The 21,878-nt window shown below is 35.7% G+C and overlaps 1 protein-coding gene across 2 annotated transcripts in view; it reads right to left on the bottom strand.

Annotated features, from left to right (window-relative positions):
- Positions 1-20,636, bottom strand: part of stag2b (STAG2 cohesin complex component b) — a 38,163-nt gene extending 17,527 nt beyond the window's left edge. For both annotated transcript variants that reach the window (XM_021472790.3, XM_021472791.3), the window contains exons 1-18: positions 20,469-20,636; positions 13,822-13,954; positions 13,639-13,717; positions 10,983-11,126; positions 10,694-10,790; positions 9,771-9,847; positions 9,456-9,660; positions 9,177-9,328; positions 5,914-5,987; positions 5,664-5,787; positions 5,446-5,544; positions 5,176-5,255; positions 4,479-4,586; positions 4,215-4,326; positions 2,425-2,542; positions 2,225-2,328; positions 2,026-2,118; positions 71-160 (exon numbers count right to left, since the gene is read on the bottom strand). In XM_021472790.3, coding sequence (XP_021328465.1) covers positions 71-160; positions 2,026-2,118; positions 2,225-2,328; positions 2,425-2,542; positions 4,215-4,326; positions 4,479-4,586; positions 5,176-5,255; positions 5,446-5,544; positions 5,664-5,787; positions 5,914-5,987; positions 9,177-9,328; positions 9,456-9,660; positions 9,771-9,847; positions 10,694-10,790; positions 10,983-11,126; positions 13,639-13,717; positions 13,822-13,865 — 1,800 coding nt within the window. In that variant the 5' untranslated portion in view covers positions 13,866-13,954; positions 20,469-20,636. The remainder of the gene's footprint in view (positions 1-70; positions 161-2,025; positions 2,119-2,224; positions 2,329-2,424; positions 2,543-4,214; positions 4,327-4,478; positions 4,587-5,175; positions 5,256-5,445; positions 5,545-5,663; positions 5,788-5,913; positions 5,988-9,176; positions 9,329-9,455; positions 9,661-9,770; positions 9,848-10,693; positions 10,791-10,982; positions 11,127-13,638; positions 13,718-13,821; positions 13,955-20,468) is intronic.
- Between the last annotated feature and the right edge of the window lie 1,242 nt (positions 20,637-21,878).

Raw genomic sequence — 21,878 nt, 5'->3', positions numbered from 1 at the left:
CTTTTATTAACGTTCTATACAATATGTCCAATGAGAAAAATCATTCAGTGTATTTGTTGTTTGCTCAAACCTTTTCTAAACGCCCTGTGGTGTAGATCTCCAGATCAAAAAACTGAGGCAGTTGCAGCAGATTTGTCACTTTCTCTGCATCCACAGAGTACTGCATGAAGAAAAAAATGATGTTAAAAAAAAAAAATTCTTTTTTGCTAAAAGAATTTGTGCACATGTTTTAAATGTCCAAATCAGCATCTAGCATAAACAAATTATTAAAAGGAAACAAATGACTTGTTCTGATATCAGGACTTATTTAAAGGGATAGTTCACCCAAACATGAAAATTATCTCACTTTATTCTCTTGTAGCATTTTAAACCTTTATGAATTTCTTTCTTCTGTTGAACACAAAATAAGACATTTTGACAAGATACTGCTTGCTGGGATCTAACCGATTCTATAGCTGTGTCTCATTTCAGAGGCTGCATCCTCCGAGTCTGAAGGATGCATTCGAAGGCGTGACGAAGGCTGTCTCATTTCAAAAACATTCAAATGCAGCCTCAAAATGCGGTCTTCGTTTTCTAGGTAATGAAGGATACAACCGGTGGACATCCCAAGATTCATTGCACGCTGATAAAAGCAGGACGTTTTTAAAAGGAAACTTTGAATTAAATGTATGAATTAGATTTATTTTACTTGGATATGTAAAAAAAAAAAAAAAAAAAAAAAAAAAAAAAGACTATGACATGTTTTACTAAAAAAGTGGTTTTTAGACAGTTTACATTTTTGTGTGCACATGTATGGATCAAAGGAAATATATTTCTAGCTTTTGTAAACTTTGTTCTGCCTTCAGATCGCTTATTATAAGAAAAAAAAAAAGTCATTACAAATTTTATTACTGCTTATTAAAGGCTTATTAGTGACGGACCTGTGAAGTTTGCATAATTCGAAGGATGCAGCAACTGAAAAAAGACACAGATCGTAATAAAAAACATTAGCAACCAGCATTTTTCAAAGGATCTTCTTTTGTGTTCCAAAGTTTAACCAGTAAACGAGGAATAAATTATATTAGAATTGATGTGAACCAATTTAAGCGGTTTTATTCTTTCACGTTCAATGCTCAGTAAATAGAGGTGTGAACCTATACTGGTCTCACGGTTCGGTTACGATTATCATGCCTTCGATTCGGTTCAATTCGATATTTCGGTGCATCACGGTGCATTGACGATGCTTTCCATATACAGTGTTATATTTTAGAGGAGAGGCTATAACAAGCTGTCTGTAAACACACAGAGACACAGCACCACACTGTCTCTCAATTAAACACAAACATAGACAGCACCAAAGAAACAAACACACACACACACACACACACACACACACACACACACACACACACACACACACACACACACACACACTTAAGCCCTCGCAACAGGGAGAGCTCGCGAAGAGCGGAGCAGAAAAACGAAAAAAAGAAGAACTTTTCCGACGGTCCCTTGCTAAGAGCTCCTCTCAGCGCGAGCTATCCCGGCTAAACACATATTGCGAGGGCTCAAACAGAGCAGTGCTCGTAGTGTGGAGCGAAAAAAATAAGACAGCTGTGAAACATAACCAGCTTTGTCTTTTTGTAGGAAACACACTTTAGATCTTTTTAGGGTAAGAGGTTTTTGAGTTATTGCCGTCTGTAACTGAATGTGTGTCAAGAATATTGAAAACAAAACCAACTGAACCGCGCTCATTTCTGGCGCCCTCCTGGATATACAGCACCCTTAGCATTTGCCTATGGTGCCTATGCCACGGGCCGGCCCTGCGTTGGCTGAGTGTTGAAAATATTCGCGCTCACCTCCCTCGCGACAGAGCGCATAAGAGATAAATGACATCAGTACATAATAACCGGTTATGATTATTACTGAACCGATACCGAATTGTCCGCGTCTGCATCGCGGTGCACCAAAGAAACAATTAATTTTGACACCCCTATCAGTACACACCAACTTCGTTTTAGTTTTGACTTTTAAAGGACTTTTAACCTTTGCAAGTAAAGCTGGCAGTGCTATAGCAAAGAGCTCCGTCATTCTCGTCCGGTCGTCAAGCTGAGTCTTCTTCTCCTTCGCTGTCAGAACCTAAAACGAGATCAAGTGAGAATTGAGAACAGCGTGTAACAGGTAACACGTGAAAGCAGGGATCCGTTATCAAGGGCTGGTCGATACGTGTGGCATTGAGTCTTACCCTTTTGCCCGTGCCTCTGCCCACAGGAGGATGGCACTCTGCAGCCTGACGGATGGTGCACAGCAAGATCTCGATCAGAGCCGTCTCCTGTCTGTCCGTCAGAGCTGAAAGACACATGCAGAGGTAATTAATCTCTCGCTCCCTTTGGAGCAAGTCAAAGTCAATGCTGTATGATCTGGTGATGGGTCACAGGGTCAGACCTTCCTCTCCAGGCAGTGGCTCATCCAGCAACAAGCTGATCATGCATTCCCAGTCCTTCAGGAGCTCTGCTGCACAGTCCCACATGCTGTCCACTAGATAGGCCGCATGCTCGTGAAGCTAAGGACCAAAATATAACATGTTAAAACATATCAGATAATAGAGGGACATTTTATAGCTAGCTGAAACAATGGAGACACATTCAATTTTTAGTTTTTGTGAATTTATAACAAATAGGTGAAAATTTTAGTTAAATTACTGGTGGCATTTAAGCCCCCTGTCGGGTCCAACTTTATATTAGCCTTAGTTACCCTAACTAATATGTACTTACACTCAAATTATTAATTTGTTACAATGTACTTATTGTGAATACATATGTTTTACATTGTACTTATGATTGATTAAATGCCTGCATGTAATCGCATCTGTTGTTACTTTCTGTAACTACACTGTTGACCGTCTCTTAAACCAACCCATACCACCAAACCTGTCCTTAACCCTACCCGTATCCTACCTCAAGAGCATCAGAAGTGTTCTGCAATACATTATGAACACAGTAAGTACACTGTAAGCACATAGTAGTTAAGGCCACCTAATATTGCAAGAATTAAATACTATGTTCCCAGTGAGGAGTAGCTTATTCATGCTTTTATCACCAGCAGAGTGGATTAGCGAAATAGACTCTTCATTGGCCTTCCCAAAAAGACAGACAGTTGCAGCTCATCCAGAACGCTGTGGCCAGGATTCTGACCAAAACCAAAAAGTCCAAGCACATCACACCTTTTCTCAGGTCTTAACAATGGCTCCCAGTTACATTAAGAAAAGATTTTAAAGTATTTCTACTTGTCTATAATTCACTGAATGGCCTAGGACCTCAATACATTACCGAAATGCTCACTGAATACAAACCTAACAGATCACTCATAACATTAGGATCAAATAAATGAGAAGTTCCAAGAGGTAAAGCAGGGTGAATCGGCCTTCAGCTACTACATCCCCTGCTGTAAGAATCAGCTTCCATATTTGATAAGATGTGCTCCAACATTAGGTACAGTCAAATCTAGACCTAAAACGCATCAGTTTAGCTGTGCCTTTAATGAATGATTACTGTGTTACGTCAGACAAAATCGCACTATTGTGTCTATGTTCTTTTTCATTATTTTAAAATCAATTTTAACGCATTTTAAACCTGTTTTTAATATTTTTTTCATTAATCATTTTTATTTTCTCTTTTATTCTTGTTTATGTAAAGAACAGTGAATTATCATTGTTTATGAAATGTGCTATATAAATAAACTTGCCTATCCTAATATAAAGTGGCACCCAATGTGTTCATTCAGAGCATTTTGCTAGCATAAAATGCTCTTATTTATTGACAGAAAAAACAACACCAATGTTTTGACTTGAGAAGAGTTATGAATTTAGCATTTAGTGGAATAACCCTGATTTTCAAATCACAACAAATGAAAACCTTTTAATAATGCTAAAAATAAATAAATCTCCAAGTTAAGACATTCAAGACCTTTTAGAAAAACAACGTCTAAGAAAACAAGCTTAGTACAAACAGGATTTTAGACTTTTAATAAAGAAAGCTTCAGCATTGCATTGCATTTAACTTAAATGAAGTAGAAATGAAGAAAAAAAGAACCTTTATATTACACAATATTTTGAGGTGTTAGGAAACCTGTTTGCAAATACATCATTTATTAGCTATTGTATATTTTTGCCATTCAGACAGCACTGATTGGATTTACCATCATTTGCTTTCTTAATGTTGCTGATATCAGCTCACCTCACTCTCCAGGAAGAAAAAGACAGTGGTTTTGATGAGGTTGGCGTTCACACTCTGTCTGCCTCGTCTCTTAGGCATGCTGTCATCTTCAGGGTCTCGATGACTGAACAGTCTGCAAAAACAAAAATCAACAAGTTAAGCCATTGCTGAGTGAATCTGATATGGTCCATCCACCAAATGTACTCGTATACAAGTCTCCGCTTAGTCTAGATTAAGTAGAAAATGAGTTAACAGTAACAGAAAAGCCGATAAGACGAAACTCACTTCTTAAAGAGGAACTCTCCTGCTGCTACAGCGACAGGCCGGTGGGCTGAATACACTAGGTGGTACACACTCTCACAGTCTTCTGCAGTCAGAACTTCATCACTGCTACTGTAATCCAAAACAACACAATATGAGCATCTTGCTATACTGAAATTGTATATACAATGCTTCCTACAATATATTATTTGATCATTTAGGTAATTTTGAGTGATTCCTTAGTCTTCCTGGCCTAAAGATCTAGTCTTATTAAACATTTGTGCAGTAAACTATATTCATTCATTCATTCATTCATTCGTCCATCCATTCATTCATTCATAACTTAATATTAAGCAGCCATTACTCCAGTTTAATATGCTACCTTAGTGCTCAAAAGTACATCTTAACAATGTTGTGCTACTTAATATTTCACAATGTATGGAAAGCATGACTATTATTACTCTCTTTCAGGATTTTGTGACAAACAAAGTTCAAAAGTGCATTATTTATTTGCAGCATTCTCTCAAATAAAGTATTACATCTTCACGAAAATGTTTAATTAAAGACTTAATGCATTGGATAACAACTTTTATTTAAACTCATTTTGTTCAATTCAAAAACCAAAATACAAGTAAAATAAATTCGTAAAAATAATAAGTAAATTAATAAGCAATAATGTGCAACACAGTAGGAAGTGTATTTAAGATCTGTTTTTACGTACTGTAACACCAGCGTGAGCAGTTTTATTGCTTGCACTGCAACATCATACTCCTTGTCCAACGTCATAGATACAATACGGTCCTGTTAGAGACCAAAAAAAAAAAAAAAACATCACTTTACCGTTCAACCGATCGACAGTGGAAAAAGCAAAGCAGCTTATTTTAATCCACCAGATTTACTTCAATAAATTCTCAGTTCCACAGAGAACTATTTTTGATGACTAATTTCTGCTTTATTTTGGAAGAGTAGCTTTCCCAGATGGTTGTCTCACCTTGAAGCGGCTGGTGAAGAGCTCCAGCTTGGCATTGAGCTCGCGGTTATGGTACAGACCCTGCAGAGCCGTGAGACACTTCAGACGCACCTCACCTTGCTGAGAGAGAAAGATGAAGAGAGTTACAGTTCCGTTCCAACTCCAGCAATGTGTCGTGACTAACTCCATCTGACACTATATTTAGGGTTTTTAAAAAAAAGGAGAAAAAGCATTCTCACCTTGTCATGCATAGTCCAGCCCACATACTTCAGATAGCTGTCGTTAAGAAAAGCGTCGCTGTACATCTTCATCCACACGCCGATCTCTTCGATGCAGATCGCCCGGATCTCTGCTATTGCATCACTGAGGAGGAATAACAGAAGCAGTTACCCACAGTCACCCACAGGACCACATCTGAGTATTATTGAGCAATCACTTGAGTGCTGATTGAAGTGCTGGGAGAAAAATCTACATTTATGAGTGGCATACCGATATCGGTGAACAAAGACTCCTTTGAAAATGGCGTTCATCATGTTTTCAATTTCATCCTGATTTTCTTGTAACTGTATTGGGGGAAAAAAAAAGTTCATTAAAATCCCTGCTGCAAGAAGGGCATGACAGTAATCAACAGGAATACTAGTCAAAAGTATGCAAATAAATACAAATAAAAACTTTTTTAGACTTTTTAAAGACTGCGAAGAATGAAATTTCAGACTTACATAGGGCTAAACGCTAAGGATTTTTTTAATGGCCAGGAAAAAAAATCTAATTAGTAATTTTTTTGGCCATTTATTTTAAATGATGCATCAAAACAAGCAGACCTTAGTTGTATACACAAATTTTTGTTTAACATAACTTAAAAGAAACTCTAAAAACTAAATGCTTGCACATTAGACTACAGTGATAATATTAGCTCTGAATATTTTTGCAAAAAATGATCAAATTATGTTGTTGGTGATTGGACGTGTTTTGAATTGATTGGGTAGCTTTACATAAACATTGGAAAATTAAAAGCTGTTTAACATTAAGACCCACAGGTAATGATTTCAGTGAATATAAGACTTTTTGTAGGGTTTCTGCAGGTTTCAAGTCAAATTTAATACTTTAAAAATAAATACTTAAAACAAATTAAATGTATGCACAACAAACTGTTACAGTATTAATTATAAATAGAGTTTTGTTAAAAATTTTATTAAAGATGTGTTGTTGGTGATTGGATATATGTTGAATCGATACGGTAGCTTTACATGAACAAAGGAAAATTAAGACCCGTTTAAAATGATTAAGACCTATAAAACTTTTTTAGGCCTAAAATTTAGTTTTTGAAATTTAAGACATTAAGAACCCACAGACACCCTGCATTTAATTCATCGTCTTGATTTTCTATCTTGTTGAATACCTCTGATGTCTCCATCTCTATCTTTTCATAGTCCTGAGTTTGCCAAGACACGCTTGCTTTATTTATTAATGTGGCTATCATAATTTTGGAATTCAGAAACTTCATTTTAATTAAAAGGAAAGTAAATTAATAATTATATATATTTTTAATGACGACAAAGTCCCCTTATAGTGAGTTTACTCAAATTTACTCACTATTTACTCATCCCCAAGTGGTTCCAAAACTTGATCAGTATCTTCTGTCTGCCGTTTCTTTTATTTAAAAAACATAGCTGAAAACCTGTAACCATCAACTTCCATAGTAGGAGAAATAAAAACAATGGAAGCCAGTAGATACAGGTTTTCAGCTTTCTTCAAATTATCTTCTTTTGTCCTCAACAGAATAGAGAAACTCAAAGAGGTTTGGTGGAGGTTAAGGAAATAACAGAAATTTCAGCTTTTTAACTATTAATTTAATGGGTTTTGTACGGCTAATCAAATTGAAAATCTAAACTGATCTCTGCCATTGTTATTCATAACTGCAGAAAGAGTGTTTACGGAGTAACAAAAGCAGAAAAGCACAGGCAATTCTAACAATGCACTCAGATTGATCAGAATACTTCACATACACAAGTTGGCTCGCAAGCAGGCTTGCGATCAACCTATTCAGTGAATCTGAAGCTCATATGAAATCCAAAATTTTCTAATTCCTTAATTTTCTCAATTCCTATAATTTTCTCCACTTTAATTTAATAAAAAAAGCCTCTGTCTTTTGCCAAAGACAGTGAAAAAAATATTTAAAAAAAAGAGCACTGACTGTTTCTATACAATGGTTTCTAACTGTATTGCTCTACTGACCTGCAAATATTTAGTTCTGCATCTGCTGCATATAAATTATCAACAGACCAAAAGCATCCCTTTAACAACATCCCAACCCAAGTCATTTGTGTGTGTCCACGTGGTTTAACTCAATACTATCAAGACATCAATAAAACGTCACACTCACAAACACACACTCACAGATGGCATAACAGCAGGGTCTGTTATTACATAACCCAGTTAATTTACAGTGCCAGCTAAACACAGCTTTCATACACACTGCCATTCAGGCGAGCTCAAACCCCACGGGTGCTGACAGAGCGCTTGACCCGACAGTTCACAATAACACAGAGTTCTCATTAGGGCAGAATCCATTTTTAATTACTTCATCCATATTTACTCAGCTTTAAAGTAGAGGGAATGAGAATGGATGAAACGTGCTGAGTGTTGGTTGGTGGTGTGCTTCGTGGCCATTTGCCAACAGAGGCGTAGGTGCTTGGAAGTAAAGCAACAAACACTGCAGTGACCTGGCAGCTTCACGCAAAGGGAAGTGTGTCTCCATAGGGAAGAGTGTAATGTATCCTCAGTTCCTCAGAAGGAATCGTTTATTCACTCTGCCCCTTTTACTTTCAGCTTTTACAGTTACTAAAAGACAACTCTGAGCAGCATCAGTTCATGAAAAATAATGTGAAAAGTGGAATTAGCTGTATAATGTTAAATATAACAGAATGTTGCAGATTTGGATGAAAAATCTAATCTAGTGGTGTACAAAATCAAACAACAATATGAATAATCGTCTGTGAATAATAAAACTGTAAGAGATTGTGTAAATATGAGATCTGCATGTCAGTTCATATAAACACATGAACTTTGTGTCCAGAGCTGATTTGATCATCAATTCATGAGTATTTCATTTTATTATGTGAGAAGACAGCATATTCAGGACAGCACATCTAAATAATGACTTGGTTTCATTTTAGTTTTTAGTTTCAACTGAGAAAAACCTAAAATATTTTCTAAGGTTCCTAAAACTAACATTTAGATAATTGCTTAATAAAAAGTTGTTAACTTTAATTAGGAATCATGATTTTTATTATTAGGAAATGGTTTTTGACTACTGAATTTTATTTTTAAAATCGAACGAAGGAGAGTTTAGAAGTATAAAAGTGAATTTGGGAAAAAAACATCAGAGTCCTAACGATAGCAGAGAGCGTTTGTTTTATCACAGCTCTGCCAGTGAGAGTGGTTGAGCACAAGCACATCAAATGTATAACATCTTGAAGAGGCGGGACATATCAGATACTTGAGAGCAGTTAATTGGTCATGGTTTGATGAGAAACTGAGGTGACGTGTATAAAAAACACATTGATCCATTTAGGCGGAAGTGACAAGCTACAAGCTTTACCATGCTTCTTATTGTTTTATATCTACTAAATGCAAATTGTGTTCCTGTTTTGGTGGACACTAGCTTATAGATATCCTATGAACTAACAATACTGTCACTAACGTCTAAAACACTTTATTTAAATTTCATGGGAGCTTTAAAGGAAACTCACCTCCTTTCGTTTCTGAAGCAGGAGCTCTAGTCTGTCGTTGGCCCTCTTGCCAATCATCTTGTTTCTCTCTGCTTCATACTGCCGCTGAGTGTTGTCCATGTTGATGCTGAGGTTCAGCGCTACATTCACGAGAGCTGTCATCAGCTTCATAGCTATAGGGAAAAATCAAATCAAAACATAGCATTGTGACGCATATATTCAAATCAAGCAAAACAAAAAGTTCACACATATATATATATATATATATATATATATAAACATAAGAGCAGAGACACTGACCTGCCAGTGTGCTGGTGTGTCTAAAGGCTCGGACTTGCGAATCAGAAAGTCCGGTGAGCAATGAGATGACCGTGTCCATCATGTACTCATCATAGATGATGCTGTACTGACACTGCCGCACCAACACGCCAATAAACTCACAGAAACTAGACTTGAACTTCTTCCACTGTGGCCCTGTCATGGTGAGTGGGTAATCGCCGCTGTCCTGTAATAAGATCAACTCTTTACTTGTGTGCGCACACAGTAATTCATAAAAGTAATTCAGCAGTAAGTGAGTGGGGATATTGGCTCTTGTGTTTGAAAGTACATTTTTACCTCATCAAACTCTTCCGTCATCTTCCTGATAATCTCTGAGTTTTGCATGTTGCGAAACATCTCACCAGACACAACACCTGCAAGAGTCACATCATTTTAAGAATTATGCATATCAAGGAGCACAGTGTTTTTAAAACTGTAAAACAGTGTTTTTAAAGCTGAAATATATTGCAGCACAACAAAATATTGCAATGTCAGATTTTTCCAATACTGTGCATCCCTATTTAAAACCTTATAGGTAGGGCCAGACAGAATCTGCAGACATTTTTTTCTATTTCTGCACAAAATTTAGTAAAACATCTGCGGTAACTAAAACCTCAATATATTAAACAAAACCTTTTTATCTTTTATTTAATGTTTACAATGCAAATGAAATTAGATCAACTTATACTTACAAACTGTATTGTAAATAAATCACATGACCATTTTCATATTAGTCAATAATATTACTGACATTAATTTACAAACTGAATAAATATAAATTTACAAACATTTACACAAGTTAACAGACTTAATGATAGGATAAAAATCTGTAGAAATCTACGAATTTCCAGGCATGTAGATTCCATGAGGGCCCCCATTAAACATTTTATCAAACACCCTCACAATTTATGAATTTTTAAGAAAAGTTTGTAATGAACAATGAGTCGAGTTAGATTTTGCTCTGAGACTTACTTTAATGATGGTTTTGAGTCTTTTTTTATAACCCGAACGATTCCCTTTCATTTTATTAAGAGCAACTTAAACATTCTTTAAAATGCCTTATTTTAAATTCAATGACAAATTCAATGCAACAAAAATTAAGGTGAGCAAAAGATTTTTTTATCTTATGATAAACGACACCAGTTACCATCTTGATTATGTCACATGACATTTACAATCTACAATCTCAACCCAGATAACACGAGAAATGCCATTCAAACCTTTGCAGCCGGAGCACTGGATGAAGAAATTGATCAAGTCGAGGAGTGCGACGTCTCGGTCATGTTTATAAGACTCGATCCAGTCATCGACGACCGACTGCAAAACAGAGAGCAGAAATTTCTCAAAGGTCAAAATCTGCTGGACTACCCAGCGGTACAGCTGTCTGCATATTCTCCTGCCAAAGCTCCGGTCCCTCCAGAAGCCCCAAAACCCACATGAGAGAATTTAAGATGTGAATGCCAGAGCGAGACAGAGGGTAGTGTAAAAGCTGGTAATATGCTCACTGACCTGCATGGCACTCTTCCCCAGCCTGACCACTTCAAAAAGCATGACATTTTCCATGCCGTTTTCCTGGTGGTGACCGTTCATGCGTCCAACTCCTTTACCCATCCCTTTTCCCTTCTCTCCAGGGCCCTTCTTTCCTTTCTTCGCCTGAAGCAGAGTTACATCACAGGTCAACAGAAAAGAACTGGATCAAACTCTCAGCAAGTGAAAAAAAACAGTCAGCGAATGGAGGACAGGATGTCTTCCATAACAAATAAGGTTCCCAAGCTACAAGTATCATTTATATGTGTAACTGACTGGTAGGAGTCATTTCGTAATTTATTTATTAAAATATTCCCACTAAAGCGTCACAAGAAGCTAAATCAGAGCAATTTGGCAAAAAAATAAATTAACAAAAATCTGATCACTTGGCTGACTTGATAACTATTTATATATTTTTTTCTTGTATGTTTAACTAGTCAACCTAAAAATGCAACTTCAACATGATTAGGTCTGTCACAATAATCTATATATTGACTTATCGCACAATACATGGCCATGACCGCAATCATTTTTGGTGACGCAATATATATCGCCCATACATGACCGCAATCATTTTTGGTGACGCAATATATATCGCCCATACATGAAAACAATTCTTGCCACATTTTAGCTGGTGGTGAAACATCTTTATCTCTATTAGAGGTGTCAATAACTAGAAAATTGATTAAGTAGTGGAAAATCTTCTCTCGTTTACCCGTTTCGTTCTGTGTGCGCGAGAACTGTCACCACTCCCACAGACAGTCTTATGTGCTCACAGAGACGTGCATTGAGACTAAAAAATTAGCCTGGCTGGAGTGTCTAAATCTTCTAAAATGTCCAGGATTTTGATTTTGCTTTCTAAAGCTTTGGTTAATAATATGTGTTTTTGTATTACCTTTTTATTTAAGCCTACTTTCGCTAGAGTGAAAAAAAAAAAAAACATTAAATAATTTATTCTTTAATCTAAATGACACAAAGAAACTTTACTATATCCTCAGAGAGGATGAAATTACTGGTTTAAACTGGCTGCAAAATATATGTACACCATTAATAATGGTTAATATACGCATTTCATTCATTAATTTTCTTTTTCGGCCTTGTCCCTTTATTAATCTGGGGTGGCCTCAGTGGCCGCCAACTTATCCAGCATATGTTTTACGCAGCGATTGCCCTTCCAGCTGCAACCCATCACTGGGAAAAATCCATACACACTCATTCACACACATACACTACGTACAATTTAGCCTACCCAATTCACCTGTATCACGTTTTTGAACTTGTTGGGGACACCGGAGCACCTGGAGGAAACTTCACACAGACATGCCAACTAACCCAGCCAGAGCTCGAACCAGCAACCTTCTTGCGATTGTCAATTATTAATCTACGCATATGCCTTAATTAAATAATCAACAGGTTTTAATCTTGTTTTAAAATTATGATAATTTGTAGAGTTATTGTCTGTTTTTATTCCTTTTTCTGTAATTTATTTCTTATTTACAGTATATTTTATTAATTTGATGATGTCAGTATATTACATAGGCTATTTTATATACATATCTAAAATGCTTAGGCATTAAAATTTGCTTTGAACTTGAGAAAAAAAAGCTGATTTTACCTGTCAGTGGGAGAACATGGCTCCTGAATGGTAAAAAGTTCTTATTTCAAGTCTTTTTTTACTTTTCTCCATTGAAAAGAAACAGGGTATAACAGTGTCAAACTAAATTATTGTTAAAAACTGAAGATGTTTTGTTTGTCGCATTTAGTCAACTATTTGTGTGTGGGTTTCAATCTAGCTAAAAATGCTATACTTGGGAAGCAGTGTATTGTATTGTCATGCTGGCATAAAATGGTCTTAAAATGACAATAATATTGTTTAATTGCAATATATTTTGGTGCAATTTATTGCATAACAAAAAAAAAATCATGACAGGCCTAAACATGATTCAAGAAGCGTTCTCTTTATTAAAAACATACAAAAACATCACGTTAAACTACGAAGGCCAAAAGTGTAAAAGCAAAATAAATTCACTTATTGAACATCTATGCAGAAAATATATGTGAAATGTAAAGGCAAATATTGTGAATAACATATTTCGAAGGAACATAAAATGAACAAAGTGCTAAATATTTTTGAACGAAAAGGTAGATGTTCACTCTTAAATCCAACCTAAAATAGCATTTGTAGCGGGCTATTATTTGATTATTTCGAATGGTCTGTTTATTTATTTTTTTCTTAAAGGAATGATAGCTGCTGATCTGCAAAATTCTTTCCAGCTAAAATTTTTTAACAATGTTTTTCTGGGGGAAAAAAGTCACAACGTGAATTAATTAACATCAAATTGTTTGCTAAACTAACCCATTAAAACAATCTGAAAAATCAGCCAGTTCAACAAGCTGCTTGTACTTTTATAAAGATGATAAATTTAATTAATTTACACTAAAACACTGAATTAATAACTCGTTTGTTTAATGACAAGTCACACAGAATACTACGTCATCATTGAGCTGACATGTTCTCAATGCCTAGCCAATTATTAGCTCCAAATCAATTTACGTGCAAAAAAGGGGGTAAAAGGCCACCTTGTGAAATCTTCTAAACACTTTCTGATAATCAAAAATGTCAAGAGTCCACTCATACCTTCCCCTTCCCGATGATGGCATTTCTCCCATCAGGATCATCGAAATCAGTGTCTGATGAGAATCGGGTGTCAGTGTCCCTGCACACACAAACAGATCAATGTCATCAGACAGAGGGAGAACAGGTGACCGCATGCATACACACGATCGGTTATTCATTAGTCCTGTGTGTTTGTGCGCTTACTGAGGGTAATGAAACTCTGTTTGTAATTCCGGTGCGGCTATCATTTCTTTAACATCTTCTGGTCCACATCAACTTGGCAAAGGCTTTGTCTTCATACACACAGGCCAACAGCGAGGACGTTTGTCTCATAAACCTAAAATATGCACACACATAATAAGAAATAAAGATTAGTTTGTCTCATTTCATTAGCATGTTAAAAACAAGTACACTGAAATCAGTTTGATCTCTTGCTTAAATCGTGATCCTTATTTATATGCACTAGCAGGGCGTTGAATTGCACATTAGTTTCGTGTTCTCAGGCCACAAGGGGTGCATTTTAATGCAGACTGAATGTCAGAACATACAGTGCTAACAAAAAGTTTTATCTGGTGAATTAGATTACAAAATCTGATCAAAGCTGAAGACAAAACATCAATACTACCATTTTTTGATAGTTACTTATTTGTGATTGGCCAAGACATTTTCATCACTTCATTGTGTTTAATGGTATTATCTAATAACTACTATCAATAATCATAATTGTTTTGTACAAATGTGTGGAGTACTACAAAAAAACAGCTTCAAAGCATTCATAATAATCTCAGTTTAGTAGGTGTACAGTATGTACGGGCTGCCAGTACAGTGAAACTGAACAAACGCAATTGTATTGTAGCCACATGGGGGCAGTGTGACTCCACATCTGCACTCCTGGGCTGATCAGACAGATTTCATTCTGACTGAACTGAAGGAAACTGAGCTAAGGCTGCAGGACACAGCATTCTCTTAAATATTTCTAGCAAAGTACCATTAAAAAATTAGTAGCAAACAGTTTAGGGCTGAGTGCTATGGCAAAAATGCAATCTCAATAACAATTTTCCATAATGAAGATAACAATATATATATATATATATATATATATATATATATATATATATATATATATATATATATATATATATATATATATAAATAAATACACACACATATATATAAAAATACACACACACATATATATATATATATATATATATATATATATATATATATATATATATTTATATATATATATATATATATATATATATATATATATATATATATATATATATATATATATATATATATATATATATATATATATATAAAATACAAGTTGTTAATGCTTCCAGATTTAAAAGAGTACCCCAACAAAAAAAAAAAAAAAAATCACAAAAAGTCACAAAACAGAGGGCCCATTAAATGGCATAACATTTTCGGGCGATAAATGTACGGTGGTCCATAAATTTAGTACATCTCTAATATCAACACACTTATCGATTCCCATTGTTGTACATTTCTGCTGTGTGATTCCCTCCTAGATCAATTTAGAGTAAAAATCAAGAGCTTATTAATGCTATTGACAAATTTTATCGTGATTCAATATAATATCGTTTATCGGCTCAGCTATAATTCAGTTGCATTCAGACATCAAATCTAAGTTGGTCTTCACTAAGTTCCTTATTTAAACACTTACGCTACAAGAAAATGACAGATTTGTTTGTTTTCCACGCATAATAACCTCAAACAGAACAGATTATCTTGACAATGTTAAAAGTGACAATTCAATCCAAATGAACAGACTTGTCATTGTTTAGATCCCCTCAATTCAATCACCAAAACACTACTTTCATCTAAAACTTGCTATCATTATTTTTGCTTTTGTGTTGTGATGTAAATAAAAAAAAGTGTATTAAAAAAATTGTGAATGTTTTTTTTTTATGCCGACACGTAAAACAGATGTCCTTTGCCGATCCTACCCCTCTATAAATAATATTTCTTGCAGAATTTTCTTATTGTTATTTTTATTAATTAATGACAATAATATTCATCGTCACTGTACTGTTATTGTTGTTTCTATTATTATTTTTTCATATCCATCACATTTTCCCAAATTGTGCAGCCCTGTAAACAAAAACCGAATTGATTTCGCAATCTTTACCAAAAACTCTAAAGAATTTAAATACAAATGTAAATCAGTGGCTAACAATCTTCAAAAACATCTATAATGTTTCAAGCCATAAAGGTGTGGAATGCGATTAGTGTGATTAAAAGATTGCCAGAATTTAATTTTAGGGTAAACTAATTTCTTTATTAATTAAAAATGATATCTACAGTAGGGCTGCATGATATTGGCCAAAAACCTGTGATATACATATGAATACTGTTGTGCTGATCAACTGTGATCCCAATTTGACATTGCAGATTCTGCAATGAGACTAATGCAGATTCAAACATTGTGATATCGATGCTGAAATGATAAATTGTGCAGCCCTAATCTAAAGCAAGCGAAATCAGAGCAATGTTACAGCATCAGCCCATAAAGGGACCACAGCTCTACAGGCAAAGTCACAACCACCTGTTCATGCACAACACCACCACACTGTATAAGAGATAATCTATGCAATATAACACGCACTCAATGAAGGAGCACTAAATTACCCTCAATCATACCTCACAAAATGGCTATTTCCTACTGAAACAGGATGTTGGGGCTTGTAAATACAAGACAAGAGTCAACAATCAACAGCTTTCAGTGTACAGCAAAGCCAAAAACATTTGCTACAGTTTGTCAAACGCAGGTGGTATTAGAGAATGGTTTCTCATTTTGAAGACCATTTAGATCAGGGGTGCTCAACCCTGTTCCTGGAGATCTACCTTCCTACAGAGTTTAGCTCCAATCCTAATCAAACACACCTGAACCAATTAATTAGGACCTGAACAGCACTTGATCATTACAAACAGGTGTGTTTGATAAGGGTTGCAACTGAAATCTGCAGGAAGGTAGATCTCCAGGAACAGGGTTGAGCAGCCCTGATTTAGATGAACAAAAATCTGGATACATAATCAGTGCAGAATAAGCTCACATTTCCTGTACGCAACTGTTTATCTGCCTGCACTGAAACAAACACTGTCCCACCCTAAACTAACTTGCTTCCTTGAGTTGTTTCAGAGATGCTGAGCATTAGAGCCAATCAAGCAACTTGCTTATTTTTGACTCTCAATATGGGATGGGCCTAGGAATGAATAATGTCAAAACATTATCGATACTGTGATAATAGTATGCGCATTATTCATATCACAGAGAGGTGAGAATTTACATTTAAAATACTACTTATGTCGGCGCAATAGCCTAGTGGTTAGCGCATCGACATATGGTGCAGTTGCACGTCAGGGCGTCCAGTGTTCAAATCCCAGCTCGAGGACATTTCCCTACCCTACCCACCTCTCTCTCTCTCCAACTTCGCTTCCTGTTTAAGTACTGTCCTATCTAATAAAGGCATAAAGCCCAAAAAAATAATAAAAAATAAAAAAATACTACTTAGGGGGATTAGACCCAAAGGTCAAGACAGGTCAACAGCAACAAAATAAAAATAAATTATATATATATATATATATATATATATATATATATATATATATATATATATATATATATAGATATATATATATCAGCAGATGTTTTTGGTCATTCATGTTTTCATATTCAAGTCTAAATGCTTTGCACCTTGACAGATCTTATTATTTCTTTTCCATTTAGCCTGAATTACAAATAATTAAATCAGAAAATGTCTATTACCCGTTAATTTTAATATGATCTTTAAATAAATGACTTTTTAAAAATGTAATTTTTAAGGTAATGTAGCTATATCACATGAATTATATTTATCCCAATACTCAACGAGAATATTGTATATTTTCCCAGCGTCACAGTCCTAGGATCATATTATTTTACCCACTTACAATTTTTTATCATTTATCCTGAATTACAATAATTTAGATTAGAAAATATCTATTACCTGATAATTTTAGTATGATTATTAAATAAATGACTTTTTATTTAAAAAAAAAGTTACATCACAAGAATTATATTTATCACAATACTCCACAAAAATATTGTATTTTTCCCAGTATCTAGCGAATCATATTCATTTTTCCACTTCACAATGCACTTTTTACTTCATTTGAACAGTAACAGACTTGGTAAAGGTTCTGGTACCCCCAATGTTGTTGAATGTAGTCAGGAAAAAAAGACAAATAAAAGTAATTTATTTGAAAAAATTTTTATTTAAGATGTATGTTTTTGATTTTCTGCCAGTTTTAATGTAAAAACCTGTTTTGGAAAATAATATATAAATGTTATATCATAATTTGTGCATTCATCAAAACAATGAGGTTAAACTTTTTTAAAGAGTTTCTACTTTTGGCAATAATCTGACTTAAAAAAAATAAAGATCAAACTTGATTCAAGATTTTAGTCTAAAAACTAAAACTAAAGAGCAGGTGTCATCATCTGTGCTGTCACAAAAGACTTTTATAAAATAATTAGCAGTTTAGGAATTTATTATAAAAGGCACTTATTTCTTCAATCAACACTGTGTTAAAAAAACATAAAAAAACGCAATTCTAAAGGAAAATAAAAGAGCTAAACTGACACGAACTACAGATGCACGAAAGTGTCACACGGGCTCCTCTGAGCTGTGCGCTGAAGATCCGCTCGCCGTTCAGAATGAAAACAAGAGGGCGTGGCTCGCCGAGTCTGTCATCTCGCACTGCTTGGCAATTGGCTAACCAGATTCCACCGTTTCCAGGAAACATCTCCGAGACCCAGAGCTTCAAGTCTAACACTGTGCCCATATAAAGAAGTAACACATCCGCCCTCCTTTTACCGCATCCAACCAGAGGCCGGCTGTAACATTTGTGGACGTAAACATGAACAGGGAGAGGAGAAAGCCGGCCACCGCTGTAAAAATGACGCAGTAGACACTGCCCATTATATTAAACACAGATTTTAGCTTGTTTTATGCGTTTTACTAAGAAATACTCTCTTATAAAACATTTTTTTAATATAAAGCACGTATTTTATAGTGCTTATTGTTACCCGTTGTAGTCATATGTGTGCACAGAGGTGTGGCTTTTATTACTCAAATGCGTGCAATAAAAAGCTTTAAAAAGCACTAGCTTGTACATTATGCGCAATAAAAGATATGACATATAGCACGGTCCTAACATTATCTGTACCGAATGCAAAGCGAATCGTGCGATGAGAACGTGAGATAACAGTTATGTAATACGCAGCATGTAACAATAAGCACGCATTTATGCGCATGCACAAACGCAATAAACGCAGGTTTCTTTGCTGAATAATTCTCGATAAGGCGGGAATTCAAAAGCGATTGCATCAACATCGTCGATAATGAGTTCGAAAGAAAAGTGGCGCCAAATCACGCTTCTTCCATGCACAGCCATTGTGACTTGCTGAACGCACACGGATGACACTGACAGCCAAAACTAATACTGCACCATTATTCAATGCTTTACAGTTCCTGCTCGCTTTCAACATGTGTACATCTGTCAAAATATATCTGGGCTCTACATAAAACAAAATTGAATCGAAATATTCTCCCGCTTCGGCGTTTATCATATTACAAGCACATATCTGATCTAAAACAACTGCTTTTAATACTGAACGCCAAGCCAAGCACGTTACACTAAACACCCTGAAAACAATATTGCAATGACCCCGGAGATCAGGTAATATGCAGATAGCATGGCATAGAATGATTAGGAAAAAGTAAAACTAACACGTCGATGTAATAATTATAATATAGACCGCTTTACTAAGTGACAGATGAATTTGCGCCAAAATCCAGTAAAGTGTGATTGGACGCACTGCTTCTGACGTCAGGAACAAAAGATATGGGAAGTGTCTTTTCCTCCTTTTAAAAGTTGATCAGCATTTGTAATGTAGCTTTTCTACACAGGCACAGTTACACTGTTTCATTTTAAACTAATTTAGTATCCCATCAAAACAAAAGCGAGTCCTGATTTTTTGGGTCACGACCCTACTGGTTAGAGAAGTGAGAAATAATGGGATCTGCTAATGTATGGAGCTAGTCTGAAGTTGAGTGCTGAGATCAGGCGGACGCTCGCAAACTCCTCCTCGTCGCACTTCTTACCACGATATTACTACATTACACGCAGTGTTTCACGCACAACGCATAATAACAGCGTTAAACGATAAGCTTATGTGAACTACATCGAGAAATCCCACAACAGGCAGATAGTAAGAATAAAAACACGATCAGAAAGGGGGAAAAAATCTCCATCTTGAAGTCAATCCAGCACAGCTGTTTTCGGGATTCTCCATTTTGGCTCCGCTCGCTTCCAGTCATTATGCACGCGCACCGATCACACGCGTACATATAACGCGTAAAAATGAACAGCGAGGGCGTTTAATATTGATAACGTGGCGATATTAGCATATTAAGTGCGACATCAGCTTTTCCATCTCGGAAAGAGGGGGGAAAACATCGCGTCCTCGTCCTCCATCTTGCCTCTCAATTTGTGTTCCTGACTGTGCAGGGTAAGGTTAGCCCGCTAGCTAACTGTTTACCAATGAAACGTCACACAATACATTAACTACACTCGTTCCTGAAACCACAACAAGCTTTTATAAATTCCCACGGAGAGCAGCGAGGTGATTTTTAGGATTTAAACACGGCAACGGAAGCACGGCGGCTCGTTTCGGATCCTGTCCCTCGCTTATCACGCTAGCACGGCTAACACATCATCCAAATAACCCTAAAGCCACTAATTTCTATAAATCTCTCCGCCATTTTACCACTTACCCGATCGTCAGGGTCGATTCCGGATTGTTTATAAGGTGTTCTTGTAGAGCTGGATGACCTCCGGTGGCTTTAAAGTGCGCGTTCGCGGCTATTTCATGGATGTAGTTTGAAAGTGGCGGTCAGAGGCGGTTTTGGACACGCTCTTACCCCGCTTGCTCCGTTCGGTTTGTTGTTCCGATCACTCAGAGAGAAACCGCTGGTGTTGAGCTGCCACCTGGTGCTCAGTGGAAGCATTTCACCGAGCTCTACACTGACGTTTAGCGGCCGGGAACCTCAGGTGCAAAAAAAAAAAGATCACAGATTATAATCCAAGAAATAGGTTTACTAATACTAAATTAAAATATTTGTCACGTATACCATATTTGTCCATTTATTTTCATTCAAAACACACATTTTTAAATTAGTGTCAAATATAAAGGTATAGTAAATGAACTATAGTGCATTTGCAAGAATTACTTATTAAATGTTTAAACAGTCTGACAGCTAGGTGTCACTACAGTGTTTCAGAATAACTCAGTGTTGCTCAACCAAGTTCCTGGAGGACCACCAGCTCTGCACATTTTTCAGGTCTCTTAACCAAACACACCTGATTTAGATCATCAGCTCATTAACAGAGACTGAAAGATGTGACAAAGGAGACATCCAAAACATACAGTGTTGGTGGTCCTCCGGAGAACATGGTTGAGAAACACCGTTAAATGCATATAATATAACATAATATACTAAAATGAGTCAATCAATTAAATGTACACTTCAAAAGTCACTAAATTTGCTAGATTTATTGTGTTTCTTGATTTAAAATGCTTTATTTTATATAATTATAATTTAATAACATTTCTTTCAAATTACACATTTATTATGTCATTTACAGTTTTTTTAGTGACATTTGGTTGACGAATGGTTTTGAGTTAATCAATTGATATTGTGTCTAAAAATGAATAAAAATTTATGTAAACAGGCCACATTTCTCACCATAAAGCCAAGCAAAGTTCTATAAAACATTTATTTTAAAATTAGAAGTAATGGCAAAAGTAGTTTACAATATAGAACCAACATTGTTTTAATCAAACATATTAGGTGAACATTTTCAATCTTTTCCTTAATTATTGTTTATTTATTTTTTTATAGCTGTGTAATTCAATTCAAGTTTATTGGTATAGCACTTTTAGAATTAAACTATTAGCTTTTAACAGTTAAAGTTCTTCAACATAAAAATAGTTAACCTGTAGTTATATAGCATATATGCAATGTCTGTGTGTACATTTTTTATTAATTGTATTTGCGTATTAAGTGCATGTGTTGTCCTCAAAGGTTGGCATCATCTCATCACTGTTGATGGATCTCATAAAAAGGCGCTGCACAATCTCTAGAGCAGTGGTTCTCAAACTGTTTTACATGTACCACAAGTGG

The sequence above is a fragment of the Danio rerio genome, chromosome 14, assembly GCF_049306965.1.
Source record: "Danio rerio strain Tuebingen ecotype United States chromosome 14, GRCz12tu, whole genome shotgun sequence".
Classification (NCBI taxonomy): domain Eukaryota; kingdom Metazoa; phylum Chordata; class Actinopteri; order Cypriniformes; family Danionidae; genus Danio; species Danio rerio.
This window is presented reverse-complemented; position numbering and strand designations above follow the sequence as displayed.